The 12,608-nt window shown below is 35.7% G+C and overlaps 1 protein-coding gene across 2 annotated transcripts in view; it reads left to right on the top strand.

Moving 5' to 3' along the window:
• ECRG4 (ECRG4 augurin precursor) overlaps positions 1–11,917 on the top strand; it is a 123,426-nt gene extending 111,509 nt beyond the window's left edge. For both annotated transcript variants that reach the window (XM_051984303.1, XM_051984305.1), the window contains exons 2-5: positions 1,358–1,495; positions 5,247–5,294; positions 6,947–7,104; positions 10,931–11,917. In XM_051984303.1, coding sequence (XP_051840263.1) covers positions 1,358–1,495; positions 5,247–5,294; positions 6,947–7,104; positions 10,931–11,092 — 506 coding nt within the window. In that variant the 3' untranslated portion in view covers positions 11,093–11,917. The remainder of the gene's footprint in view (positions 1–1,357; positions 1,496–5,246; positions 5,295–6,946; positions 7,105–10,930) is intronic.
• The last annotated feature ends 691 nt before the right edge of the window (positions 11,918–12,608 follow it).

Genomic DNA, 12,608 nt, shown 5'->3' with positions numbered 1-12,608 from the left:
CTTCACACACTGGAGCTGACAAGCTCTGGAACTGTTCTACTATATTTTAAGGGCCACCTGATGCATGACCAATCTTTTGTTTACAATTCAATCAAAGCTTTTTCAGATTTTGTAAAATGATGCACACATCCTATCAATTACTAAATCTTCCTTCAATAGTAGCTCTTCCTCCACAGTAACTCTCATAACTTTTTCCCCAACTCACAGAGCCAATCATTCTCCACACCCAGTCCAATCCCTCATCATTTATTTCCCAGACTTCCTTCCCAAACCTGCTAATTGATAATTCTTGCTTCAAATCTCTCCACTCTCCAAAGAATCCTCCTTTTAGCTGCTAAAGTGATTTTCCAGAAGGTCAGCATTGTACTTATCAGTCCGTCCCTACTAAATAAATTCCAATGATTCCCTATAGCCATTAGGAACATGTATGTGCTCCTTTGGTATTTTTTAAAAAATCTTTTCATAATTTTATTATACATCACTTCTTATACTCTACTGGACACTTAATACATGCTTATCGATTGACTGCCTGAAAAACATAACATTCCTAGATTTCTGGATGGATTTTCCTAAATCTCTTATGATTTCTTTATCTTTTGTTGGATAAGATGGAGAGATGTGGTATAACAGTAGAAAATTTAGCTGGATTTTTATTATTGGTCAGGTTTTTAGACCAATGCTCTTTCCACTACACAAACGTACTTCTCACTTATCCTTACTTAGATAGGCCTTTGATTTCCTTGGTGCAGAAACCCTTTCTTCAGATATAGAACATAAACATTCCCAGGCCCAGGCCCACAGTAGGGATTGAGATGTAAAAGAGAGGCCAAAGGAAAGAAGGACTCTGTATAATCCACAGGCTTCATATTCTTGAAGTTTGAGCCTTTTGGTATTTGTTTGAGTTACCCTCACTAAAAAAAAATCTACAGACATTCCACTGCCAAGAGAGAGTAGAGCAAAAGGTAGGGAAAATTTTTTTAAAAAACAACCACAGAGCCAGGAGGGAAAAGACTTCATTCAGTAAGGAAAGGAATAGTGAACCACTATGTTTTACTCTGTGCACTTTGGCACGGTCCCCATTGCTTTTGGCCAAATTTTCTGTTTGGAGCGGGTGCCCAGGGATTATTCAATCAACTTCCAGGCAAAGCTGAAAAGAGCTAATTGAGCGGCAGAAGCCGCGGGTGTATGTCTGGCTTTGTGCGCGTGTTTGCACAATGCTCTTTCCTGTTATGACTGCTGGCCAGCTTGGGTTTGAACCGTTGGGGGTCTTGGAGTAAGGAGGGAGGGTGGGTGAGTTCAGTGCTTAAGTCTATTTGTTCCCCGTCCCGCTTACCAGCACCTCGCTTTGTCCCTTCAGCTGAGAGAATTCGAGAGCATCGCGGAGAGCAGCTGCCAGCAGAGATGGGTTCTGCCTCCCCCAGCTCCCAGTTCACCTCCAGCCGGGTGCTCGCTCTGGCGGCCCTGGCGCTCGTCCTACTGGTGTGCCTGGGGCCAAGTGAGTGAGACCTTTGCATGGTGTGGCGCTGTCCGGGGCTGAAGGGAAGGGACTCAGGCGGGGAGTGGGGGCGGGAGAAGAGAGTGACTTACTAGCACTTGCTTTACAAGTATAGCTGCCTGTATTAGGGATCTGTTATGGGTTGGAATGAACTGGGATGGGATGGGATGGGATGGGATGGGATGGGATGGGATGGGGGTGAGATGGGATGGGATGGGATGGGATGGGATGGGATGGGGGTGAGATGGGATGGGATGGGATGGGATAGGGGTGGAAAAGATAGTTAAGAAAATAGCCTACATTATTCCCAGAATGGAGCGTCAAGGGGAAGAGTAGGAGAAATACAGAGCTCAGAGAAGGAAGATAGAAAGCTCCGTGAGCTTAGAGATGGAGAGAAAAAAAAAATCAACAAATTAAAATCTGCAAATGCTGTAATGAAAAGCAGGTGTTGTAGTAAAAAAAGAATTGTGTAAGAAATATGAGTTAGAGCATTAGCACTGACTCTTCATAGCTGTGTAACCACTAGCAAATGACTTAACATCTCTGAATCCTTAGTTTTCTCTGGGTGTAAGAGGCCCATGGCAGAGTGGTTTGAGGATTCACTTCTGAATCAGAAAAAAAAAATTGAGTTTGACATCTCTCTCAGACTCTTGTTAGTTGGGTGATCTTAGCCAGTCACAAATTCTTAGTGCTTAGATAAGTATCTAAAATGATAATTTGGGGAGTAGGAATTCTCAACATCACAGGCACACTCCCCAAAATTCCTCAGAGTAATCTACTATCTACTAATCTATCTATTAATAATATAGTAGATAATACTATCTACTAATCTACTATTACTATCTGCTTCATAGGGTCATTGTGAGGAAAGTTCTCTGTAAATCTTAAGAAAGTAAAAGTGGAAGTCAATTCTGAGTCTTCTAGTGAACAGAAGGGAGATCCTTGATGAGAAAGATAAGAGAACAATTAGGAGTCCATTTTAGAATTTTAGGTGTAAATGATAATGAGCAGGTGGAGGAATTAAGAATTACTCCCTAAAAAAAAAAAAAGAAAAGAAAAAAAAAAGAATTACTCCCTGTTTGGGCATTTCCCATTCTTCACCTCTTCTTGCACTACCTGTTCTTAGATAATTTTCCATTAAGTGACTAGGTGACAGGGGAGGTAAAATAATTGTACTGTAGTGAGAAGACTTGAGTAACGTGAAATGAATTGTTCCTATATATATTCTGGCAGGAACTGGATAACAACATCTTATGGATGTATTCTTCTTTGAGTAGCATTAAGTTACTTTGGAGAGTCCTTCCTATTTCGAGATTTTAGACATATGACCATAACGCTGGAGATGGAAGTGATGTCACAGGTTTTCTAGAGCAGAGCTTCTTAAACTTCTACTTTTTCCCAAAAAATTTTTATGTGAACATGTATATATAAAAGTATACAAGGTAGATAAACAAATCAAACATTTGCTGATAATAAATCATAATTTCATGACCCCACATTCAATTAATGAGACCTCACATGGGGTTGTGAACTACAATTTTTAAAATGCTGTTCTAGTTCAATGACTTCATTTTTCAGAGAGAAATTGAGTCCCAAAGAGATGAGATAACTTCCCCATAGATATGTCAAAGGCAGACTTTGTTAGAGGCAAGATTTGAATTCAGGATTCCTGATTCCAGAGTTCATGTTCATCTCACTATATAACAAATTGAAAGTTCATGAAGTGGGTTGGAGACTTTTGAATTAAATAAAGGAGGGTTATGAGGACACATGAAATTTATATATATTTGAATTTCTATCTTATGATTGTCTTCCCTGACTTTTAAAGAAAAACTAGTTAGATCCAACCATTCTGGAGAGCAATTTGGAACTATGCCCAATCCAGCCAATGTCTCTACTGGAGCTATATCCCAAAGAGATCATAAAAGAGGGAAAAGGACCCACTTGTGCAAAATGTTTGTAGCAACCCTTTTTGTAGTGGCAAGGAACTGGAAACTAAGTGGATGCCAATCATTTGGGTAATGTCTGAATAAGTTATGATATATGAATGTAGTAGAATATTATTTTTTTATAAGAAATGATGAGCAGGCTGATTTCAGAAAAGCCTGGAGAGACTTACATGAATTAATGCCAAATGGAGTGAGCAGTACTAAGAGAAAATCGTACTCAGCAACAAGATTATATGATGATCAACTATGATGGACTTGACTCTTTTCAACAATGAGATGATTCAAAGCAATTTCAATAGATCTATTATAGAAAGAGCCATCTGCATCCAGAAAGAGAACTATGGAAACTGAATGTGGATCAAAACATAGTATTTACCTTTAAAAAGAAGAAAAATGTTTTCCCTTATTTTATCTCCTCTGTCATTTTTTATTGGAACATTATTTGACTAGCGGGTAAATATACAAAAGAAAGGCCTCCCTCAGATACTTGTTACTGTGATTCTGGGCAAGTTGCTCACCCTCTTTCAGATTCAGTTTCTTCATCAGGAATATTAGAGGACTGGACTTAATTGTCTCTAACATTCCTTCCAGTTTTAAAACTCTGACCCTAAGAAAAGATCAGAGTGATATATGCTACAGGAAATTAGAAAAATAAGCTTTTTTTTTTTTAATTCTAGAAAACTTAGAAGAAAATAAAATAAGTGAAAGAAAGTGAAGGGGAAAAATTCATGAAAATGTCCTGCTCCATAATAAGATACAAATATATTCTGCCTTAAATGACATTTGTCATTAATATAATCCTGTTTGAAAATAGTTGCTCTTTTCTATTCCTCCCTGTAGAAGGGATTGGGAAGATAATTGTTTTCACAAATCTTAACAGTCATCCAAGTTAACCTTTTCCTGTACCAGAATCTTCTCTACAAAATTCATGACAAATAGTCATTTGATTTCCACTTAAAGGCTTTCAATGAAACCATTGTCCCTTGAGGTATCCCATTCTATATATTTTTTTAAATATTGGGAAGTTTTCCCTGACATTCAGCATAAAATTGCCTCTTTGCATCTTCTATCTATTGCTCCAGTTCTGTCTTCTGGGGAGAAGTGCAAATCTGACCTACCTTTTTTGTACAATCCTTCAAATACTTGAAGGCAGCTGTCAAGTCTCCCCTAATCCTTGTCTATGCTGAACATTGCCAATTTCTTGAGAGGCCTTTTTATAACAGAGTTTCCACTTTCCCTGCCATCCTAGTCTCCCTCTCCTGAACTTATTCAAGTTCTTCAATGTCCTTCCCAAAAGTTAGTGCCCAGAATCAAACATAATAATCCATATGTGGTCAGGCTAGGTGGAATACCGCAGGACCTGCCAATTCCTTTATGTTGTATATCATATCTCTCTTAAAACATACTAATTTAGAATTTATCTTTTTTCCCCTGTCTTATGTCAAATTATTGTTTCATAATGAGTTTCTTTTTGTTGTTCAGGCATTTCAGTCTTGTCTGACTGTTCATGTGTCTATGAACAAAGATAATGGTATGGTTTGTTACATTCTTCTCCAACTTAATAGATAAGGAAACTGAGGCAAACAGGATTAAGTGATTTGCTCAAGGTCACAGAGCTTTTGAGTGTCTCAGGCCAGATTTGAATTTAGGAAGATGTGTCTCTATCTTCTTAGGAAGGTGGAACCCTATGCACTGTGACAACATCTACCTGCCCCCTCTGTTTTCAAGTTTTGATATTTGTTTTAGAGTGATTAAAGGGAACCATGCAATCCTGCAGATAATCTTTATTTTTCCTTTTTTAGATGGCACAAAAGGAAATAAACTCAAGCTCATGCTTCAAAAACGAGAAGGTAAATAGACTGAAAGTTTCAATCTTAGTGGAACTTAAGCATATCAAAACAAAGTTGTGAATTTCCGCTTACATGCTTTTAAAAATCAAAAGTGTTTCTATTTGGTCAATTTGAAGATGTGTGTATGTAATGTTATATTAGCTTAATAATTTTGCTGATAAATTGATAAAGGTTGTTCCTCTAGAAATCTATCAGTGTGAACTTTGAATAAAGGAACCCCAATGTTTCAGTGTTCATTGAATTAAAACCAGGGGACATTTTAGAGAGTGTTTTTCTGAATTCAAGTATATTTTTCCTAGCTTATTGTTCTTTGAAGTGCAATAAAATTTCAATTTCATGAAATACTTAGGGAATGCAGTTGTTCTGGTTAATTGGATTTTCTATGAGCTGAAGATTAAATAGAAAACCTTTTTTTATCTTCCACCATTGTTATTGAAAATATTTCTTAAATCATGTTATTTTTAACTGGAAGCAACTAGAGAAAACATCTAATCTTGTATGTTTTAAAAACAATTAAAAAAGAAATAACAACATTAAGCAACAATCTAAACTATACTTGCTCAGTGACATTTACATTTAAATTAAATTTTATTCATAAAGTTTCATCACATTTTTTTCAGTCCTTCTTGCTAAGCTTCCATTGATAAATTCATTTCCATTCCCTTTTCCTCCTATGTTCATAGGTAGTGGGTATTCTATTCTTCTGTTGATTCTCCTTTTTATTTTTTTCTTTGCATCATTTAAATATTCTTTCCCCAGATCTTCTTTGTAAATCCTCATAACTGTCTGCTTATTTGATTTAATTATTCTGCTATGCAGCAATATATTTAACTACTTCCCTATGCTTAACAATATATCCTAAAAATGCTATTTAAAAGAGCTATCTGCTCAAAGATTCTCCTAACAATATTATATGTAATTTAAAAAAACAGCATCAACATCACTGGAAGCAATCTTGAAGTCTTAAGTGCTTTTGTGCCTTAGTAAATACACAATGGTGAAAGATCATTTCATTTTTTATATTCAGAGCCATAATATCTAGTACAATGCTTGGAACATAGTAGAAGCTAAACAAATGCTTGTTGGTTAAATTGACAGTGGGATCTTTCTTTTCCTATTCACCATATTGCAGTATCTTAGGGTGTGTGTAGCATCCAGAGACCTGGTTCTGCTATTGTGGCCTTGGGAGGGCCAACCATGTTCTTGGGCCTGAATTCCTTATCTGTAAATTGGGGTTGGAGCCAATGATTCTTGAAATTGTTCTTTTCAGGTCTAAAATTCTATATTTACAAATTTCTGGACATTAGTGATCATTGTTCTATATTACAAATATTTCTATAATAGAAACCTGGCACTTTCCAGGGAAGCAGGGGACCTAGTGTCTTCTGTGTGGATATTGCCATTTTAGGTGATAAGACATATACCAAACCCCTATTATACTTTAAAAGAAATAAAACTTCATAAAATCAACATGTAGAAGCATGTGGAGATGATAGAGCCATTTTTCTTGAATACTGAGACTATATTTTTCATCATGGCATGGTAGAAATGGAGTTTTGAAGGGGATATAATGCATTTTTATACTGATTTATGCCAGAAGAGAAAAAAATCATGTCATGTACTTTGGGGTTGGGGGGAATTGATCATTTCAGCATCTGATCCAACTAAGGCAGAAGTTTCAGTAGGTGAAAACAAAGCAAAGGAATTTTTAAGCAGCATGAAACGCCAGAAACGCCAGCTGTGGGACCGAAGTCAGCCAGATGTACAGCAGTGGTACCAGCAATTTCTCTACATGGGTTTTGATGAAACTGTAGGTATACTTTTACTGTATTTTTTTTTAACATTAGGATCCTCTGCTGTCATATAAAAGATGAGAAGGAAGGGAAAATGAAGGGTATCTAAAACATAAATTATTGGTTTTGTTTGGTTGATATTTTTTTTTAAAAAATTTTATATCAAACATTTCCTGATATTTCTCTTTCCCTGTCTTTAGAGTCTTGCCTTATCACAAAGGAAAAATAGATAAAACTAGCCAACATAGGGATTATCTATAAAACATATACCATCTTCTGTAATTTTCCTCTTTCCCAAATAAGGGAAATTGTGTGTGTGTGTGTGTGTGTGTGTGTGTGTGTGTGTGTGTGTGTGTGTAAGAGAGAGAGAGAGAGAAGAGAGAGAGAGAGAGAGAGATCTGGGATTAATATTAGCTGTTGCCTTTAACCTAAGTTTTACAAATTACTACTCTCTCAACAATGTAAGTATTTCAATTGAAGCTTTTAGTTGCATATTAACTAACTTTAGTAATAGATGGATATCTTAGTACTGGTCTGCCTAAATCAAGAGATAATACTGTTTGGCAAATCTGGGAGAAAGGTTTGCTGAAGCATGCATTTAACTTCATTGCCCAGTCTTTGCCTGGATCTCCTGAGAGTGCCTGGTCTCATGATCCTGAAAAAAATCTTCCAACCTCACCTCAAAAATGTCAAAAACAGCAAAGTTGGGACTATGGGATGTGAGAAAATAGGAAATGGAAAAAAAATGATATTTAAAAAAAACAGGCACACATTCATAGATTTCAGGGTGATTTCCAGAAATGCTGTAGTAAAAGCAGAATTTTTAGTCTATCTATACCTAGTCCAAAGTTGTAGCTGAAATAGTCTACACAGGATAGAAAATACTGTTAAGAGGAAATTTTCCTAAGGAAAATTCTAATTTGTGCCAGTAGAAGGAGAGTGAGGACAGTCGTGGAACTGAATGCCCTTTGCCTGAGCATTTCATGGGTGGCCTCTCTGAGTTGAGCCACTGAGAAGAACTCAAGATCTAACTCCCATTCTGGAGTGGGTGGTACCACTTAAGTACTCAGAAGAAATAATGAAGGAAAAAAAATGTATTTTAAGCCTAAATGCCAACCTAAGCCTAGGAATGGAAAAAACGTGAATTGGGCTTAAATTTAAAGAAGGATATAAAAAATAATTGTGAAAAAAAAAGTTAGCAAAAAAGAGAAAATCACAACATCTTGAAGAATGAAAGATTGCCTTAACTCATTGTTCTAGTTCTCTTTCCTCATGAATACTTTGGACCCAAAAAGGAATATAGCAAAACTGATTGAGGGCAGTGAAGTAATATAGGAGGATCTAGGTGATACAGCAAATAGAACTCTGGGCCTGGAGTCAGGAAAACCTGAGTTCAAATCTTGCCTCAAACACTTCCTTCAGGGTGATTTCCAGAAATGCTGTAGTAAAAGCAGGATTTTTAGTCTATCTATACCTAGTCCAAAGTTGTAGCTGAAATATTCTACACAGGATAGAAAATACTGTTAAGAGGAAATTTTCCTAAGGAAAATTCTAGTTTGTGCCAGTAGAAAGAGAGTGAGGACAGTTGTGGAACTGAATGCCCTTTGCCTGAGCGTAACATCCAAAGAGTTTACCTTTACATAGGTTTTGAAAAGCTCTGTACAGAATAGCATAATGGAAGGAACTGAAGTTCACATCCAAGCTCTGGTACTTTAACTTTGGGTAACCTATTGAACCTTAATCTCCTTATCTGTAAAATTAGGAGGTTGAACTTTCAAGCTTGGCCTTTAAAGTCCCTTGCAGCTCAATATCCATGATTCCATAATCAAGCTCCTAGGGGAAAATATCTTTTATATAATTTATATACTCTCTCAAGACCTATCTCCTCTAGTGACCTGGAATGCTATAAAGGTATTCTATAATTACACCTCAACATTCTTGCTTTGATTTCCTATAACACATATAAACCTATTTGTTGTTGTTCAATTATTTCAATTGTGTTGATCCCATTTGGGATTTTCTGAACAATGATTTGTTATTTCTTTTTTTCACTCATTTTATAGATAAGAAACTGAGGCAAATAGGGTTAAGTGACTTGCCAAGGTCCCACATCTAGCAAGTGTCTGAAACAGGATTTGAATTCAGAAAAATGAATTGTTCTGACTCTAGGTTTGGAACTTTATTCACTATACTACCTAGCTACCCCAGTCTAAAACACAGTTCTATCACTTATTTGTATACCAGTATTAATTTTTACTTCAAATAAAAGAAAAATTCTTCAAGCTCCTATTTTATGCAAGACACTATGCTAGGGGCTAGTGAATGTAAATATAAAAAAAGCGGTCTCTGACCTTGAGAAATTTACATTTGAGTGAGGCGAATAAGACACATAGTTACATGACAGAGCAGAATGATGAGTGTCATCGAGTGATACAAAGTGCCACAGAAATTTTTAGGAATAAAAAATCGTATTGACTTAAGGGCTCCAAGAGAGTTTTATGAAATATGTGGTTTTTGACATGAGTCTTGATGTATATGAATTGGATTTCAATGGTAAAGATAAAAAAAATGCTGCTCTTTTAGGCAAAGGAAAGACTGTAAGCAAAAGGCATGGAGGAGAGAAAGTAGCAGCACTTACTTGATTTTCTGCTCATTTTTTTAACGGTTGAGAGCTGCTCCTAGGTCAAAGGGGAGATTATTCCAAGCTTCCTGTACAAGGTTTTGCAATGCCTGGGGGCTGGTGGTACCAGCTTCCTTCTCAGACTTGGTAGGCATGGCCAACTTCTGTTTATTATGCTGGAGGGTTCAGGGACTCACTATTTGCTTTCTGTAGTTGCATTGCAGGTCTTGCAGCTAGTCTGCTGATCCATTGGCTTCTGAACCAGGGCAGAATAGCTAACAAGCAACACTTATTTGAAAAACAATGACTAGTAGCAGAATTTGATAGAAACACAGGATAATAGTAAGAAAGATAAAGTTACAAAAGGAGATTTGTATCATAAGTGATACAGAAAAGTTAAGACTAAGTATAATAGTCAAGGGGAACCCATTAAAGGTTTTTGAAACTACAGTGAACATGATTGGAGTACCACCATAATTCAGAGAAAAAGAATTACAATGGGATTCACATGATCCATATTTTTTCATGTATTTTTATTCCTAGTTAGTACAGTGCTGTTATGCAGTAAGTGCTTAATAAATGAATGTTGACCTTACTTGATCCTATTTCCTGAATTTTATGAGAACCTTATTTCTAAGTTCAAAGTGTTGTTTATTTCTGACAAGTGATGATTCTTGACAAAATGATGTAAAAGAATGCTAACTTCATTTGCTACAACTAGTAAAATGTTTTGTAGTCATGGTAAAGGCTTTGACAAGGGAATTGAAGATGCAGAGTAAGAAAGACCTGGATTCAAACCCAGCTACTATCACATATTGGTTGTGGAGGCCCCAAGAACGGGCATTTGCCTGCTTTACTAAAGAGAATTTAGTGTTATATCGATCAACTCCTAAGTTGATATATTAAAAAAGAAAAAAAAGTCAAATCTAACATTAGACTTAAAAATTGTTCCTTGTAAGAAACAATTTCAAAAATGCTGAAGTAAATTCCTTTTCAGCCAGTTTTTACTTCTAAGCACAAGAAATATGGCATACTTTTAAAACTTTTAAATATTTTTATTTAGTGATAGTTTTTAAAATTAAAAACATTATATACTTTATTTAGAGAAAGTACCTGGGTCAAATTACTAAATTTGGATGGGGGATAGTTTTTTGAGAGGGAAGGATTTGGAAGGGGGCATTTTTGTTACCTCAATTCAATGCTCAATATTCTTTTTGATTCAGAAATTTGAAGATGATGTTAATTATTGGATAAACAGAGGCCGAGATGGTCATGACTACTATGGAGGTTATTACCAGCGTCATTATGATGAAGATGCTGCTATTGGGCCTCGGCATCCCCACACTTTCAGGCATGGAGCTAGTGTCAACTATGATGATTATTGAGTGCCTTTTCTGATGCTCTGGTTTAGACACCAGGGTTTTGTTTTTGTGTAAATTTGCCTCACTGGATTGTTGTGAGGATCAAAGGCAATAATTTGTGTGTAAAGTACTTTGTAAACTATAAGCATCATTTAAATGTGAGCTATTATTATTCCTATTTTACCAGTGCATTTTGAAAAGATTTTTATTTGGTATAAATTTAGTCATTCCCAAACCAAAATAAAAATAAAAATCTTGTTCATGTTCTCCTATAAGTTCAACACTGGAGGTCCACTTCATATGTTAGAGGCCTTCTCCATTTTATCCTGTTACAAAAGGAAGGAAGAAATGAAATTTTATGCAAAAAGTTATCAAGGCTGGTTCAAAGAATGCTAAAGGTCTTAGAGCAGTATCTTAAGACTACTCTAAGACTCTTGGGATACTCTGTTTATTGACTTTAAAGAAATAATAACAATAGTGTTTTATTTGCTTCTGTGTCCCTATTTCTTATGTACATCTTTTATCAGATTTTGTTGCTGTTTTTTTTTAGGAGATAAATATAATCATAGTCAGCAAGAATTTTGTTGTTCTGATATTGTATTCTTTATTCTACATTTCTTTCTATAGATCTTTCCATGTTTATATTCTTATATATTGGCACAATAATCCATTCTGATGTATTTTCTAACTCCCTGTATATTTCTATTTTATTTTAATCCATATATATCTTTCTCTTTATGATTCTAATGCAATTGCTAAGGAATAGAAATGTCATCTGAAGTTTGATTGTATGTAGGTATGTATTGATAAACTATATCTTATGATAAAATAAACTCATTTTTAAAATGCTTTTTGCTGCTTTTGTTTGTCAAAAATCATGTTTATTTTGCTAACAATTACTTTGTTATGAATTCATTTAGTGTTTCAGAAGCTTGACTATAGGTTACCACAGCAAAAAGCCAAGATTCTTTTGTTATCATTCTAATGAATCCTTGGGATTTCTCACATATGCTACCAAGTTCAATATAATACATCACCCACAAGATGTTGTATGAGAAGATTTTTCACTTTAAAAGTTGACTTTAAAATCGACACTATACTTTTTTTTCAGGATTGGTATAATAGAATAATAAATAAATACTGAACTATGTGCTGAGGATACAAATTAAAAAGAAAGCTCCCTCCCCTGAAGAAACTTATTTTTTAATGATGGAAATAACACATATAGGAGAGTAATGGCCAAGAAGGTGTTCTTTGCTCAAGAATGTTTGTGGGATAATGTGTGGAGGCCTCAGGGTCAGCCAGAGTCAGGATAAGCAACAGTCCTTGGTCTGTAGGGGGAGAAATAAAGGAGATGGACTCAACTGCCACAATCTCTCCACCAACCTCTCTTCTCCTTGTCCTCCTACAAAGTGAGACTGGTTTGTCTCACTCCACCCCCTAATCCCTCCTACAATTCTCTGTGTACACTAAAAGATCGAGCCAGCATAGAATAGTGAAAAAGATCATTTTTCCAAAATATACTAATAGATTATTGTCC

Source organism: Antechinus flavipes, chromosome 3 (assembly GCF_016432865.1).
Source record: "Antechinus flavipes isolate AdamAnt ecotype Samford, QLD, Australia chromosome 3, AdamAnt_v2, whole genome shotgun sequence".
NCBI classification, from domain to species: Eukaryota; Metazoa; Chordata; class Mammalia; order Dasyuromorphia; family Dasyuridae; genus Antechinus; species Antechinus flavipes.
The sequence above is the reverse complement of the archived record's forward strand: the minus strand, read 5'-3'. Positions and strand labels throughout refer to the sequence as shown.